General features: G+C 40.7%; 2 protein-coding genes across 2 annotated transcripts in view; both read right to left on the reverse strand.

Moving 5' to 3' along the window:
* The window catches only part of LOC103045667 (ephrin type-A receptor 5), a 382,833-nt gene that overhangs the window by 98,511 nt on the left and 268,258 nt on the right, over nucleotides 1–16,064 (reverse strand). The gene's annotated exons all lie outside the window — the stretch shown is intronic.
* Nucleotides 13,094–16,064, reverse strand: part of lpar1 (lysophosphatidic acid receptor 1) — a 31,971-nt gene continuing 29,000 nt past the window's right edge. Inside the window, exon 3 of the mRNA XM_007254077.4 lies at nucleotides 13,094–13,788. Within this exon, the coding sequence (XP_007254139.1) occupies nucleotides 13,487–13,788 (302 nt within the window). The 3' untranslated portion in view covers nucleotides 13,094–13,486. The remainder of the gene's footprint in view (nucleotides 13,789–16,064) is intronic.

Consider the following 16,064-nt stretch of genomic DNA (forward strand, 5'->3'; position numbering starts at 1 on the left):
AACATTACTATTTAGGCTTAAAACTAAACATTTTAAGTCTAATTAACTTACAAAATAAAAAATAAAAGCAACAAATTTGCTTAAACTATTTAAGTAAATTCAACTGATTTAGGCTTACTGTGTGGTGATGAGAGAAATGCTGAGGGTGTTTGTACAAAACCATCTGGGAATGGGGGTCATGATTCAGTGCAAGCAGTCTCACTAAGCATATATATATATATATATATATATATATATATATATATATATAGTATTTTCACAAGTGTAACTGCATTTCGAAAACCTAATGGCAAGGTTCAAACTGCACAACTGTTGGAGTCGACTTGTTGGCTTATGACACATGGTTACCAATTACACTGTCTTTCACCAGGAGGAACACGCACTTTCCATGCTTTCTCGTGAAAAATAAAAAGAAACATGCTATCATGGTTCTTAGGATAACTTAAATGATTTTAACTAAAGATTTTTGGTGCATTCTGACATTCATATAAGGAGGTAAATGGAGTAATTGCTTTAGTATGATTTTAAAGTGTAAAAACAACAACACAACCAATTCAATTTACACCAAACATATTCCAAAATACAATAAAAATAGCCTTTCTAAAGATATTGCCTATCATCTATATCCCATTGGCTCCACCGTGGTGAACAGTGCTTGGGCTCTGATAATTGCTACTTACAAGGTATTTTGTAGACTTACTATTATAGCTCTAATAACAGTGTGTATAAATCATGGTCTACGTCAATGTCTGAGCAGAACTACTGTAGATTTATTGCTGGTTGATTTTTTTTTTTTTCAAAGCACAGGAAAAAGTCTTGATTAAGATTGTTATTTGTGGTGATAGATTACACAATGTGGATTCTAAAAACAGAGATTTAGTTATAAAATGCTGGAGTATTTCTATAAGAGCTCTAGGGGTAATTTTTGCCCTGCTTTTCTTTATAATTAACTTTTTTATTACAGTTCATCACATTTGAACTGGAATCAACATTTGCATTGATGTTTATTTCACTTCAGAAAGTATGAATCCAAGATATTTCATGTTGTATCTGTTTAACCCTCGTAATATGTTCATGTGTCAGAAACAGCAATGGTGTTCCAGGGTTAATTTGAATTGGTGAATGTTTAATTATACAAAAGATGTCTGAAACCCAAAAAAATCCTTACAATCAGTGTAAATATTTGTTTTACTAACTCCATTACTAATTATTCTATCAATATTTTGTTCAATACTGTTTCTTACCTCTAACAGGTAATAGTTCAATTAGGACAATTCCCTCATTTGTCATAAAAAAATACATGTTCAAACTTTTTTAATGTTTCACTACTTCATTACTTTTGAAAGACCAACATATAAAACAATAGTTTTACATAACATTGAAACATAATATTGCAGTTTTAGTTTTAGTTTTTTTGCAGGGGGTGGTTGCAAATATGTGAGATGAACTTGAGATTTTCCTATGAAAATCTTAGTCCGCGAGATGGCGAGTACGGGCATTATTGAGCCTTCGAGCAGCCCGTGGTCGGCCCCGGTGGTCCTTGCGAAAAAGAAGGATGGAAATTGGCGCTTTTGCGTGGATTATCGGCGACTTAACGCTGTCACGAAGCTTGACTCCTACCCGCTCCCCAGGATCGACGATACGCTGGACCAGCTGTCTGGCTCAGCCTGGTTCAGCTCGTTAGACCTGAGGAGCGGATATTGGCAGGTGCCCCTCGCGGCGGGGGATAGGGAGAAAACCGCTTTCTCGCTCGGCTCAGCCCTATGGCATTTCACGGTGCTTCCGTTCGGATTGTGTAACTCGCCGGCTACTTTTGAGCGTCTTATGGAGCGTGTTTTATGCGGGGTTCCGCGGTCATGCTGCGTCGTTTATTTGCATGATGTCTTGGCGCACAGAACCGACTTCGACTCCGCACTGTCTCACCTTGAAATGGTGCTCGGCGCGATTCAGGCGGCTAACCTGAAGCTCAATCCGGCAAAGTGTAATCTGCTAAGGCAGCGCGTGAGCTGGCGTGGAAACCGATCCCAAAAAGACGGAGGCGGTCCGTGACTGGCCCACACCGCGAGACGCAAAAATGGTTCGCAGCTTCGTGGGGCTCGCCTCGTATTACAGGCGGTTTATTAGGGGGTTCGCGGACGTGGCAGCGCCGCTTCATGCTCTGACTAAACCTAGTGTGAAATTCCGCTGGTCTGACGAGGCGGAGCGGGCATTCGAGGAGCTAAAAAGCCGCCTGTGCAATGCTCCGATTCTAGCGTATCCAAAGGTGTCTGAGAGTTTCATTGTGGATACTGATGCGAGCGACCACGGCCTCGGAGCAGTCCTGTCGCAGGTTCAGGACGGCTCCGAGCGCGTAATAGCATACTATAGCCGCCGCCTGGACAAGGCGGAGCGCAACTATTGCGTAACGTGCCGGGAACTACTCGCGGTGGTCGAAAGCCTTAAACATTTCAAAGCGTACGTGTATGGGGTGCCCTTTCTGCTGCGCACTGACCACGCCTCGCTACAGTGGCTCATGCGTTTCCGCGAGCCCGAGGGCCAACTCGCGCGCTGGTTATCTAGACTCCAGGAGTTTCGTTTTGAGGTTGTGCACCGCCCGGGCCGTGGCCACAGTAACGCGGATGCTTTGTCGCGCCGGCCGTGTGTGGCCGCCGACTGCAAACATTGTGCTCGTGCTGAGGAGAAATCTTCTGAGACCGCACGCTGCGCTGCAATCTCCGGGGATGTTACTGGCGCTGTCGGGGTGGCTCAGCTCCGCGATGCGCAATGGGCGGATCGCGAATTATCGTGGGCAGTACACGCGCTCAGTGCGAACGTCACACCGTCGTGGGGGGAGGTGGTGCCGCTGGGCCCGATTGCTAAGGCGTTGCGCTCCAACTGGGCTAGTTTTAGTTTGTCCGAAGGCGTCCTGTGCCATACCTGGGAGGATCCGGCGAACGGGCAGCGCGTTGTTCAGGTGGTGGTACCGCGGGCGCTTAGGGGATCGGTCCTACGGGGAGTTCATGGGTCACCTGGGGCTGGGCACTTTGGTGTCACCAAGACTCTGAAGCGCCTGAGGCAACGCTTCTATTGGCCTGGGTGTAGAACTGACGTGGAACTCTTCGTGCACTGCTGTGACGTGTGCGCTGCCAAGAAGGGCCCCTCGAGGGCGCCCCGCGCCCCACTTCACCCTTACCAGTGCGGCAGCCCGATGGAGCGGGTGGCCGTGGACGTGCTGGGCCCCTTTCCGGTGACGGACTCTGGAAATCGCTTTGTTCTGGTGGCGATGGACTATTTCACGAAGTGGCCAGAGGCCTACGCGGTGCCGGACCAAGGGGCGGTCACTACTGCGGATATCCTGGTGCGGGAGTTTTTTTGCAGATTCGGGGTTCTGGAAGAACTGCACAGCGACCAGGGGAGAAATTTCGAGTCGGAGGTCATGGCCTGTCGCTCCGCTGTGCAGGAGACGACGGGATTCACGCCGGCTCTGCTTATGTTCGGGCACGAACTGAGGACGCCGGTCTCCCTGGCTTTTGGGGCGCCTTCTGACGGGGGCGGGTACGCTTCGGACACGCCCACTTTTGTCTCGGAACTTATGTCTTCGCTGGAATTAGCACACCGTCTAGCGCGCTCCAACCAGTCTGCTGCCGGACAGAAGCAGAAGCGTGCGTACGACACGCGCTGCTTTGGGGACCCGTTGGCGGTGGGGGCGAGGGTTTGGCTATATAACCCTCAGCGGAAGAAGGGACTGTGCCCGAAGCTCCAGTCGGCCTGGGTGGGTCCGTGCTTGGTGCTGTCCAGGCTGGAGGAGGTGGTGTATAAGATCCGGTGGGGCAGACGCACTATGATTGTGCACCGTGATAGGCTAGCTCCCTATAGGCCGAGACTGTCGGACACTGTGGACGATGGTGCGGAGCCTGCCGGCCTTGCACTCGTGCCTGACCTGAACTCTGGGTCTTCGGAGCCGCTGGCAGGCGGTGCCGTGCCCGGCCCCTCCAGGCTGCCGCGGGCACGGAGGCCGCCCGCCCGCCTTAATGACTTTGTTTGCGACTGATTGTAAAAAAAAAAAAAAAATGATCTGTTGTACACAGGGTTTGTGTGGGTTCGCCGGGACGGCTGACCCTTGGGAGGGGGGCTATGTGGCGGCTCTGGGTTGTGTGTGTGGCTGCCTGCAGGCATGTTTCTGTTCTCCGTGTGCGAGGATGACAGGGGTGGGGCATCTCCCTTGGGAGGGGTTATGCAGAGAGGGTGGGCACCACTCTGGATCTGCCATCTGGGAGACACACAGCTGGCTTGGTGGCCTTTGGGCTATTTAGCTCCATGGTTTGATGGTTTAGCTCTCCTAGTCTTGTTAAAGACTGTGAGTGAGTGGCAAGCCGGTTCAATAAAAGGAGCTGTTGAGCATTCAGCATGAGTCTCACGGGTCTTCCTTCCTCTTCCACGCCAAAATATGTTGAGTACACTAATTAAGGCAAGTAGAAGAAGATTCATACTGAAAAAAATAATTATAAAAAACTATTTTTTTCTAGATCTTCAAACTTTAAAACGGGTCAAATTGACCCGGAACATAACAACAGGAGGGTTAACTTAATTTCATTGGATAATATACATCAATTACTGCATTCTAGGCCTAAAACACTCAAACAATTTTGAGACATAGGCAATTTAGAGCTAGCAATGAGGTAAAAATAAATAAATAAATAAAGATTTTAATTTCACAGTGATTTTAAACAGATGGTTTTAATCTGCTTTTTATCCTCAAAGGGCGCAGACTTTGAGAAGACGATACAGGCAGGTGGTTGTGTCAGTACACTTGTTGATGCAGCATTAATGCAGAAAAGCATGCTGGGATACAATATGCTGCCTTCAAAATATAATTTCTTTCGAGGGAAATAAATGCTTTTTTCAACAAGACAATGCAAAACCGCATGCTGCACACATTAGAGTGCGCCTCATAATCTGTTTAAGTTGTATGTAGCAGTGAAGCCACTTTGCTGAAGAACAGCGTTATAATGGAGTTTCAGTGAAGTTTCTATTAAATGGTGTGCCTTATATTACGTAAACTACGATAAATAGGAATGCTTCTATGCAAAGTTACCGGAACTATCTGCACTCCTATTCATTCATTTCCAGTAGTTTGTCATTCAATACAGTATTCACAATGACTGAGCTGTTATGAAGGTGGTTTTTTCATTAGTGTAGTGCTGCTGAATCACTAGTTGGAAGCATTATGAATTCATGACTTATTTATTTGTGTGAAATGCACTCTAACATTGTGGTTGAAATGATAATGGGATCATTAAACCCCTTAAAGAGTAACAAAACCACTCAAGAGTTTCTAAGTCCTTTGAGTGCAGACTACAGCCCCTTAATACTAGACTACAGTGTGCCTGGAAAAGGCCGGAAACACGGATATCCCTCATAAGTTGTCAAAGAATTCCGTGTTCAATATTAGACATTACACAAGAGCAACGCAAACACAGAGGAATGCCGGCTCCAGCTGCTCCGATTTAGGAACTTGGCCACCTCCAGCAGGCAGACTGTGCTCCGATTGTCTCCGTAATCTCGCACGCTCTACATTTCACATGCCACACATTCACCATTCATGATTCTTCCCTAAACGCACGCCATGCTTCCTATGGAACAAATCGCCACAGACAAAACTGCACGGGTTTAAGCACGCTCTCGATTCGCTCGTGTTACCAGCGTGGAGTGCAGCATGTGTGTGAATCCCTCCCAGAAAAGCAGCGGCGGCAGCGTTACTGATAGCATGATATCCCTATATCCCTCTCACTCAGCAGCCTGAGTCTGCTCTGGACACAGGAACTTCCTGTCAGTCTGGAGATAAAACTGGAAAACTCTGCTTTCATTGTCATGGTTAGTCTCCTGATGGAGGGAACTGGACCTGCGGCCTAAATATGTCATCTGTGGGCTCTGAAACAAAGTGGCATTTCAACAAAATGAAAAAAAGAATTGACATGATATCTAAAACTGCTGAAATATTATTTGAACTTTCTATAATAGATATATAGATTCCACTAAAATACAATATATACAGGGGTTGAACAATGAAACTGAAAGACCTGGCATTTTAGTGTGGGAGGTTTTTAATGGCTAAATTGAAGCAGCCTGGTGGCCAATCTTCATTAATTTCACATTGCACCAATAAGAGCAGAGTGTGAAGGTTCAATTAGCAGGGTAAGAGCACAGTTTTGCTCCAAATATTGCAATGCACACAACATTATGGGTGACATACCAGAGTTCAAAAGAGGACAAATTGTTGGTGCGCGTCTTGCTGGAGCATCTGTGACCAAGACAGCAAGTCTTTGTGATGAATCAAGAGCCACAGTATCCAGGGTAATGTCAGCATACCACCAAGAAGGGCCAACCACATCCAACAGGATTAACTGTGGATGCTGTAAGAGGAAGCGGTCTGAAAGGGATGTTCGGGTGCTAACCCGGATTGTATAGAAAACCATAAAACCACAGCTGCCCAAATCACAGCAGAATTCAATGTGCACCTCCACTCTCCTGTTTCCACCAGAACTGTCCGTCGGGACAGTAAATTATTGTGGTCTAAAACCAGGTGTTTCAGTTTCATTGTCCAACCCCTGTAAATACATGATTTTCTTTCTCCCAAAACAGTAGATTCATCCCAATTGTGTACTAATCAGTGATGCTAACTATTTAAAAGATAAAGTGTAGTATGAAGCATGTACTCACTATAGATAGAAGTAGATTTCAAGGTTGAATATCCATGATGCACACTCAGAACCAGTAGATTTCTGAGTGTGGTTACTATGGAATGCAGAACAAAAAGAGGAGGAGCTACTCCCTGCCCTCCACATTTTATTGGATTCCCTGTTCCAAAAGACCCACTGACACTCTAAAAGTGTTTGTTAATAAGCTGATTATTCTAGAATTGATCGGTCTAGAACTAGAATCAAATCTACAGGACAAGGCTTTTATGGTATTTAATTACATCTATTCTCTCTCTGCCAGTGAAGCGGTCTCTGTGACATCTCACTGCAATACATGATGCATGATCCATCCACCACCATGTTTAACAGTTGCAGAGGTGTTCTGTTAATGAAATTCTGTCATTTATTCCTTTTTCCAGACATATCTTTCCTTTCAGAGCTATTCAACTTTCTATCTATGGTGTTGCCCTCAGGCAACAAACCACTTTTTGATTATTACACTCACCCTTAAATCTTTTAATATGTAAATAAGTGTATTTGAAAGCCTATTTTAGATGTTTATTCTCATTTACTTCCTAAAACAGGGATTTGTCATTTATTACCTCAAAGTAACACAATTTTTTTCTTAACAAATAAAAGTATCAAGCTGTAGAGGGTTAAGGTCTCAAAAACGTTTACCAAAAGAAATTTAACTTGTTGCTGCCATGCCTTTTGTTCACAAACAAGCTTTATCAACACTTTGACTCCTCAAGCTTTTTTCTCAGCAGTCATGGGCTCCTGCCTAGCATCTAATGAGTGTTTTTACACTCAGCCTGAACAAATCTGAAGCCAGGATTAATCTGGGCTCTTTTGGGGGGAGGGCTCATCATCAGTAGCTTGCTTTCATGCATAATGTTTCCTTTTTCCATTTCCGTTTTGTCTGTATTTTAAGCATTTTTGCATCTTCTTTCACATGAGCAAATATGCAAAAATGAAACTTTTCAGACCAGTGCTTTTCAGTCTGACAAAAATGCAAGTGTGACGATGTCCTAAAAATAACTATTATCAATGCCTTAAATCTCTTGGGATGCCCCTTCCTGGGTATATCAATCTTTTATGTTTTTTCACTCTAAAACTGTACTATAAAAAAAGCACAACTTTTGATATTAAATGTTGAAAATAATGTTTCATCGTTTACTTCATGGCTTGTCTGGACTTCAGTTTATCCTTTACTTATATAATAGAATCATACTGTGATAATATGTCATATACACTGTCATATATTTGCACTGCAATATCACAATATGGACTACAAAACACTCTTACATTCATTAAAGCGTCTGATTCATACAACAACACAGTGGATGCTGGTCTGATACCATACAAGTTTATTTGAAAAAGATTTGTTGATTGAATTATAGTGTTAAATGAACGTTACCATACAGAATTGATTGGGCTTGAACAAAGGGAACAAAAATATGAGTTATGCCTTTTGGTTGAGATAAGAACTGCTTGAAATAAACAGTGCCTGTGGGCCTCGGCAGAACAATGTGTTGCAATGTTACGCAGTGTGAAATCAGTGACAGTACACTAGATGGCCAAAAAGTCTGTGGACACCTCTTTTAGTGAATACATTCGGCTTCTGTAAGTCTCTGTAGGTTAAGAAGTATTGCCAATAAAATAAGAGAAGATAATACCAGATGGGGTCTAATACGGGGGTATAAAGACCCCCAGCATGTGGAGCAGTGGAACTGTTAAGATTTGGAATTGAGGATGAGGTAGGGTAAAGCTCTTGTCGCTCCTAAAAGAGCAAATCTTGAGGAAATCCTTGACTTCTCTTGGCAATAGAGACAGTTACTCCAACAAAAGCAGAATCCATTCTTTTGGAGAAACAATGAATGAGCTGGTATCTTATTACTTTTGTCCATATAGTGTATGCACTGTATTTCAAACCCTTTATTTCAATTCTATCCATAATACACTCTAAACAATAGAGGTGCATCAAAAAACAAGTTATTGTTTCTTAGAGTGATGCCACGTAGAACCACTTAAATCAGATGCGCTTGTCCACTCCCTCCTAGTGCTCACACCTCTGCTAGGGGTAGGGATATATATATATATATATATATATATATATATATATATATACATACAGCTCTGGAAAAAAAATAAGAGACCACTTGAAAATAATGAGTTTCTTTGAATTTACCAAATTGAAAACCTCTGGAATATAATCAAGAGGAAGATGGATGATCACAACCATAAAAAAAAACAAGCTGAACTGCTTGGATTTTGCACCGGGAGTGACATAAAGTTATCCAAAAGCAGTGTGTAAGACTGGTGGAGGAGAACTGTGATTAAAAACCAGTTATTCCACCAAATATTGATTTCTGAATTCTCAAAACTATGAATATGAACTTGTTTTCTTTGCATTATTTGAGGTCTAAAAGCTCTTCATATTTTTTGTTATTTCATCCATTTCAAATTTTCTGCAAATGCTTTATATGACAGTATTTTTATTTGGAATTTGGGAGAAATGTTGTCTGTAGTTTATAGAATAAAACAACAATGTTCATTTTGATCAAATGTATACATATAAATAGCAAAATCAGAGAAACTGATTCAAAAACTCATGTTTCTTAATTTTTTCCAGAGCTATATATATATATATATATATATATATATATATATATATATATTATTTTAGGACTAAGGATATCGTTTTTGTCGTATCGTAGGCAAGGTATTGTGATAATTATATTGTATCGAGAGATGCTCTACTACAAACATGATTCTATCATGGCATCATTCAAAGAACCTGCAAAACTTGAAAGACCTGTATTTTTAAAAAAGTGTAGAGAATCAAGAAAGGGACGCATCTATAGTTTCAAAGTAATAACGGGTAAATAGAAATTAAAAAGAAATGTTTGGCCCCAAAATTATACTCTTTAAAATTAATTTAAGAAAAATGTTAAGCAAAATACAGATAAGAGTAAAAAAAAAACAAAAAAACATGATCCAACTTTTTTATCCTTAAAAATAAACATTCCCTTCTTTTTAACTAACATTGAATATACACATATATTATATACATACGTACATACATACATACACTTACATAGGAAGAACAGAGCATCCTACACTGATAATTTAATTTCTCTGATCTCTTGGTGTAGTCACAAGATCTATTCAAGCTGGGAAACAACATTTCAATATATTTCATGGTGCTCAGGACGGCAGTGACGACACGAGAAGAAAAAAGCACTTTAGGTCGGCCCTGGCTGCTAATATATTTACAGACATATCAGAATAATGTGGGCATTTCCCTGTTTCTACACTTTCTGTCCTTTATATATCAGTTCCACTGAATGAATATATCAATATACACCAGGAGCAGTTCTGTAACTGTAGTTCTATAATAATTACAGACCTTTTTTTGTAGTCCTGTATCTGTTTCTCGGCATACTTTATGATTCTTCTTTTACCCTGTTCTTCAATAGCCAGGACTGACATGGTGTCATGAGGAGTATGAATGCATCACACACTGCAGCAGTGCTGCTGGAGTTTTTAAACACTGTGTTTTAATCCCTCACTGTCCGCTCTATGGCCCAATTTTAGGGGTAGGGGTGAACGATATGGGCCAAAAGTAATATCACGATATTTCACGATACTTTTGGCTATATGACAAAACACTGAATTAAAAAAATAAATAAATATATATATATATATATATATATATATATATATATATATATATATGTGTGTGTCATGATACTAATAATGCACTCTTAATATCTCTATATATCCAGGATTAAAGTAAAATAAATGATACTGGACAGATTAAATCTGTCTCTAGTAGATATATAATGGGAAATAAGAACAGTGTAATTTTTTGTGCTAAAAACACCAAAAAAAAAATAGTACCCTGATGTGATAATTAGGGATGGGTGATATGACACAATATTTTAGGGTATATTTGAATATCACGATATTTATGGGCAATATTTTTGTTTCATAATAAGCATGAAAAATCACTAGTAGTACATATCACAAGCTAACTTTCCCGTTCCACCTTAAATGGGCCAACAGCAGACAGCAGAGGCTGCATCATTTAAGGTGGAACGGAAAAATAAAAGAAAGTAAAAGCTAAAATAAGATTATTTCTGCTTTAATTAATTATTAGACTAATTGCTGCACCACCTGCCCCATTTTTTAAAGACATATGATGCCCTAAAATGAGCAGCAACTAGGTTGCTGAACTTTGGTGCTCCACTGCTATCTTCACATCGGCTGGGCAGGGTCACCTACAAGTTCTTAAAGGGTTGTCCCAGTTCTTAGAGGAAGGTTTGCACCCCTTCCTCTTGTAACTCGAGTCTAAACTAAAGTTTACACTCAAAATCAAGGGGTAGGGCCACAAATTAAAAATGGGATTGGGCCTATAAGACACTCCTGCCTATAGCTGCTCCACCTTGTAGGTGTAGTAAAGTCAGAGGCAGAAGCTCTGATATAGTAGGTGGACTGTTCTCAGTTCAGTAGTGACACTGAGGTGTTTAAAAACTCCACCAGCACTGCTGCTATATCTGATCCACTCGTATACACAGCTCAACAGATCAGTGGGTCCTGAATAATGAAGAACAGGGTAAAAAGAAGGATAATAAATTATGAAGATGTGTCTCATTATATAAAACAAAGTGTTTATATGCGCTCAGTGGAGCTGATAAAATGGACAGAGTAGAGTGAAAAATAAAGGAGATAGGACATAATATTCAGATATGACTGTGTTTATAATGCATTCACACACACACACACACATAGATGTACACACTTGACCCGTTCTGAAGCCTACTCTATTTCTTATCAACAATCCATACTGTTATTACAAGCTTTCTGAGTACTGTATATATGCTCTGAGTTACGAAGGTTAGCAGTGTGTGTCATTCACATCAATGAAACATGGGCATTCACTCTCTCACTCACTCACTCGCTCACTCACTCACTTATTCACTCACTCACTCAAGAAATCCAAAACCCCTTCCCTAGTTATCAGAATTACATAGGAATGGCCTATATAATCTACAGGCCACTTGTGGTTCTCTAACCTGCTAACAGTTCTCGACTTGGACCCTAAAAATGGCTCAAGTGTGTGTACGTGGTCCATGTTTGTGCTGGAATAAACTGATAAAGGTAATATTGTTCAAAACATCTCAAATATCTGTAATATATGAAATGTTTTTGTAACTTCTAAAAACTTCTAACACCATTATCAGTATCACAGCAAAGCATAAAATGTTGGCTTCTGGTTTCTTTCTTTAATGTGGTTGGCTAGAATAAAACACCATTTAAGCTTCACGTGATTCAAGTTAGGCCCTGTCCACACACATACGTATATGAATATTTTTTTTTAATAAGAGAGATTATCTAATCTTTTATCTGACCTGTCAACAGTTATTGACTATTTTCACTCCCTTGTGTCTGTCTGCTTCGTTTCAATAGCAAAATGTCTGGCGTATTGCTATCTTTACAATGAAAAACACAGGTGCTCCACTGAATGATCTAAACCCTGACTACAGTCAACCGTCAGACGTCCATTGCTACCTTGGCAATGCAGGTGTGCTCAACACGTATACACCCCCGCTTGTTACTCACGCTAGGATATGCTGCAGTGCACAAACCCAACTTTTACATCAACAAAAAACAGAATATTGCTCCCATAAATGACTCAACAAGCAGGTCAGTTTCGTCTTATAAAAAAGCAAAGAAGAACTGCACCGTTAACATACCAATACGCCAAAGACACCTGGCTCTTAAAGGGACTGTCAAGTGACTGGTTTATTTCATTTATGTTATGTCCAAATTACTTTACTTACTTTTTACTAGTCATTAAAGAGAATTAGTACATGCATTTTGCATGTTTAGAGCCGTGCAAGGTGTACTTTTCCCGTCGTTATGATAGCAAAGACATGGTGACATGCCCTTAATCAAGCTGTGTGGTGCACACGGTTGATGGCTCGCATTTAGTACATGTTTCGCACCTCTCCCCTTTACATACTGTATTCTAATCTGAACAATATCTGGATATGTGTGGACAAGGCACAGACTAGCTGGACTAAAACTCTCCTTTCTGCTGCACATATTGACTCATTATGTACACCATTGCTGAGTATGAGCTTCAACTCTACTATATGTAGCAACAGTGCAAAGTGGGGGTTTGTGACAAACCTACTGTAATATTGTGATACAGCACACGACAGCCATATTTCATCATGCCGTGTACTTCATATATAGACATAACATCGACTTTAACTGTTGCTGTTCATCAGTGGTCCCGAGAGTGCACTGCTTATCTCTGTAGTGCAAAAAACAAAACATAATTAAAATCGTTAAATGGAAATAATACTTTTTGTAAAAAGAAAAAAAAAACACTTATTTGTACAGATCTCAACAATTTAATCCAGATTTACTTTAGATCTGAAAGGTTGACCCCTATGATATAAAATAATCAGATTCAGAAATACTCATTAGGGCTCCTCTCCTGCTCCTTGCATTGCGAATCCGATGCAAAAGCAATCAGAGAAGAAATGTGTTGAAATGTGTGGTATACTGGCTGGACCCTCGCAATGCAGATTAGTCCTTAAATACTTAATATAGCACAATGATCAAGTACAAAAATAAAAACAAACACATCCCTCCACGAGCCCAAAACAACGAAACGAAACGTGAAGTCACTGCTGAAGCAAATGCTTCCACTGGGCGAGGGGCTTCTCTCCAGTTCTCTCTGCAGGGTTTGATCCTGATAGTGCCAGCTCTGCACCTACATTCATTCCCTTGTTTCAGACCACTGAGTGGTCGTTATTGTGCGGCGAGTTGAGGACCGTGTGGTTGAAGGACGAAGCCGAGCGGTCGGACCCCTCCGTCGTACCGTTAATGTTCTCCTGCCGCTGGCAGCACAGGATCTGCTTGAACGTCACGCTCATCTCCTTGTCCCGGTACGAGTAAATGATGGGGTTCATGGCCGAGTTAAACTCCGCTAGGAGGAGGAAGAACTTCTCGTAAGCCAGAACATTACAATCGTTGCAGAAAACGTCCAGTAACAGGAGCACTAAGCCAGGAGTCCAACACACGATGAAGGCACCTGTGGAAAAGAACAGAGAACAAGAATCAGTAAAGTAATTTTAACACTTGATCATACATTAAGGATTTCTTACGTTATATCCAGCTGTTATCATGTACATATTTCCATTCTGGATGTAAATTAAACCCCAATTTAATATGTATATTTACAGGGGTTGGACAATGAAACTGAAACACCTGGTTTTAGACCACAATAATTTATTGTCCCAATGGACAGTTCTTGTGGAAACAGGAGAGTTGAAGTCCACATTGAATTCTGCCGTGATTTGAGCAGCCGTGGTTTTATGTTTTTTGGATACAATCCGGGTTAGCACCCCTTTCAGACAGCTTCCTCTTACAGCGTCCACAGTTAATCCTGTTGGATGTGGTTGGTCTTTCTTGGTGATCTGCTGACATTATCCTGGATAACGTGGCTCTTGATACATCACAAAGACTTGCTGTCTTGGTCACAGATTGGGCAGGTAAGATGTGCACCAACAATTTGTCCTCTTTTGAACTCTGGTATGTCACCTATAATGTTGTGTGCATTGCAATATTTTGAGCAAAACTGTGCTCTTACCCTGCTAATTGAACCTTCACACTCTGCTCTTACTGGTGCAATAATGTGCAATTAATGAAGATTGACCACCAGGCTGCTCCAATTTAGTCATGAAACCTCCCACACTAACATGACAGGTGTTTAAGTTTCATTGTTCAATCCCTGTAGTTAGTTTGTTATTTCTTGCTTTACTGTATGTTTTCTACTTTTCTCTTTTTATTTATTTAACAGCCGACAAAGAGAGAGCATGTTTGTGGAACAAAAATCATAGCTTGTGCTTAAACTACAAACATTTTTCCTACACATATTGCTTTATGCAATTCAGTTTTAAGAGATCTGAGAATATCATCGCTGTCATTTAAAAGCCTTCTATTGTTTCACATTTTGAAGTGTAAACTTATAAATAAATTTATAATCTGACTTTATTGGTCAAGTATTCTCACACATTCAATGAATATGTGTTGAGTTACAGTAGCTCACCGTGCACAATAACTGACAACATTTCACAGTAATGGATACAGCCATACACCTATCTTACTTAAATTATCTAAATCTATTGAATGATACATTGAACAAAACCAATGCTCCAAAAAGTAATACTTAATAAATGCCTTTTCTTTCTATATTTTCATTTGTATTAAAAGTCTTTAATTTTGGTGTTTTGAAAATAATTTTTTTGTGTGACAAATTGAACAATTTACATTCATTGTTCATTTTTAGACAGTTGATAAAACCTATTATGTTACTGTTCAACTTACTGAACCATGATCCAAATCATGGCTTATAGAAACTGAGTACCACATTAAACCAGGAACTAAGTAAACTAAATGAAATTTTGTAAGATAGTGATATGTGATAAGTAATATATTGTTGTAACCTTATAAATATAAACGTTATATTATATAAAGCAGGACTTCTCTAGTTTTTTCTTTACATAATTATTGACCATTCCTATCAGCCCATTTATATATAGGCTATTTAATAAGAAATGTTCACAGTTGCACAGTTTGAAAGGGCAGCTGGCATTTATAAATGATAAATAATAAATAATAATATTGGTGATAGAAATGTTTGTTCCAACAACATCAACATGCAGTGTTTGTGGTTGTGTGATGTGACCTTTTAATGAAAACTGGATGGGAAAGCAGGTGTGTGAGTGAAATTTCCCGAGGCCAAATATTCCTGTAATATTTGAGAGGCTGAAACGTGGACCCTCGCCGCGTTCCCGTCATGTCTGTATCGGTGTAACCTCAGGAAAAAGCCTGACACGCTGACGACACACTTTTTTCTGCTGCTGTTTCTCAGTGAAGGGATAAATATTTTGGCTACAGATGGTATTTTGCAAGAGTGAACGATATTTGCCCGGCCTGCTTTTCTGTAAGGGAACACAGCTGCTCTCGCGCGCTTTACATCACTGCTGAATTATGTGGGGACTCTCAGGAGTTAGATAAACTCCAGCGGCCCGTTTCCAGCGCCGCTCGGCCACATGTTTTGCTCTTTTCTCAACGAGCCCAACAGGGGAGGAAGTTAGCATTCTGGGGGTTGTGTTCCAGGCTCTAGTGCTTTTGGGGTTTCACAGATGAACGTTTCATTTCCTCCACCAAGGCCTCTCTTTAACTTTAACATGCTGCACTGAATCAACCAACAAACAATATAATGGAATACTTTACAGTTTGTCTGAGTTCCATGATGTACAAGCCAAACCACAGAAGTTCTACGTATGTGAATTAATAAATTAC

This window comes from Astyanax mexicanus, chromosome 20 (assembly GCF_023375975.1).
Source record: "Astyanax mexicanus isolate ESR-SI-001 chromosome 20, AstMex3_surface, whole genome shotgun sequence".
NCBI classification, from domain to species: domain Eukaryota; kingdom Metazoa; phylum Chordata; class Actinopteri; order Characiformes; family Acestrorhamphidae; genus Astyanax; species Astyanax mexicanus.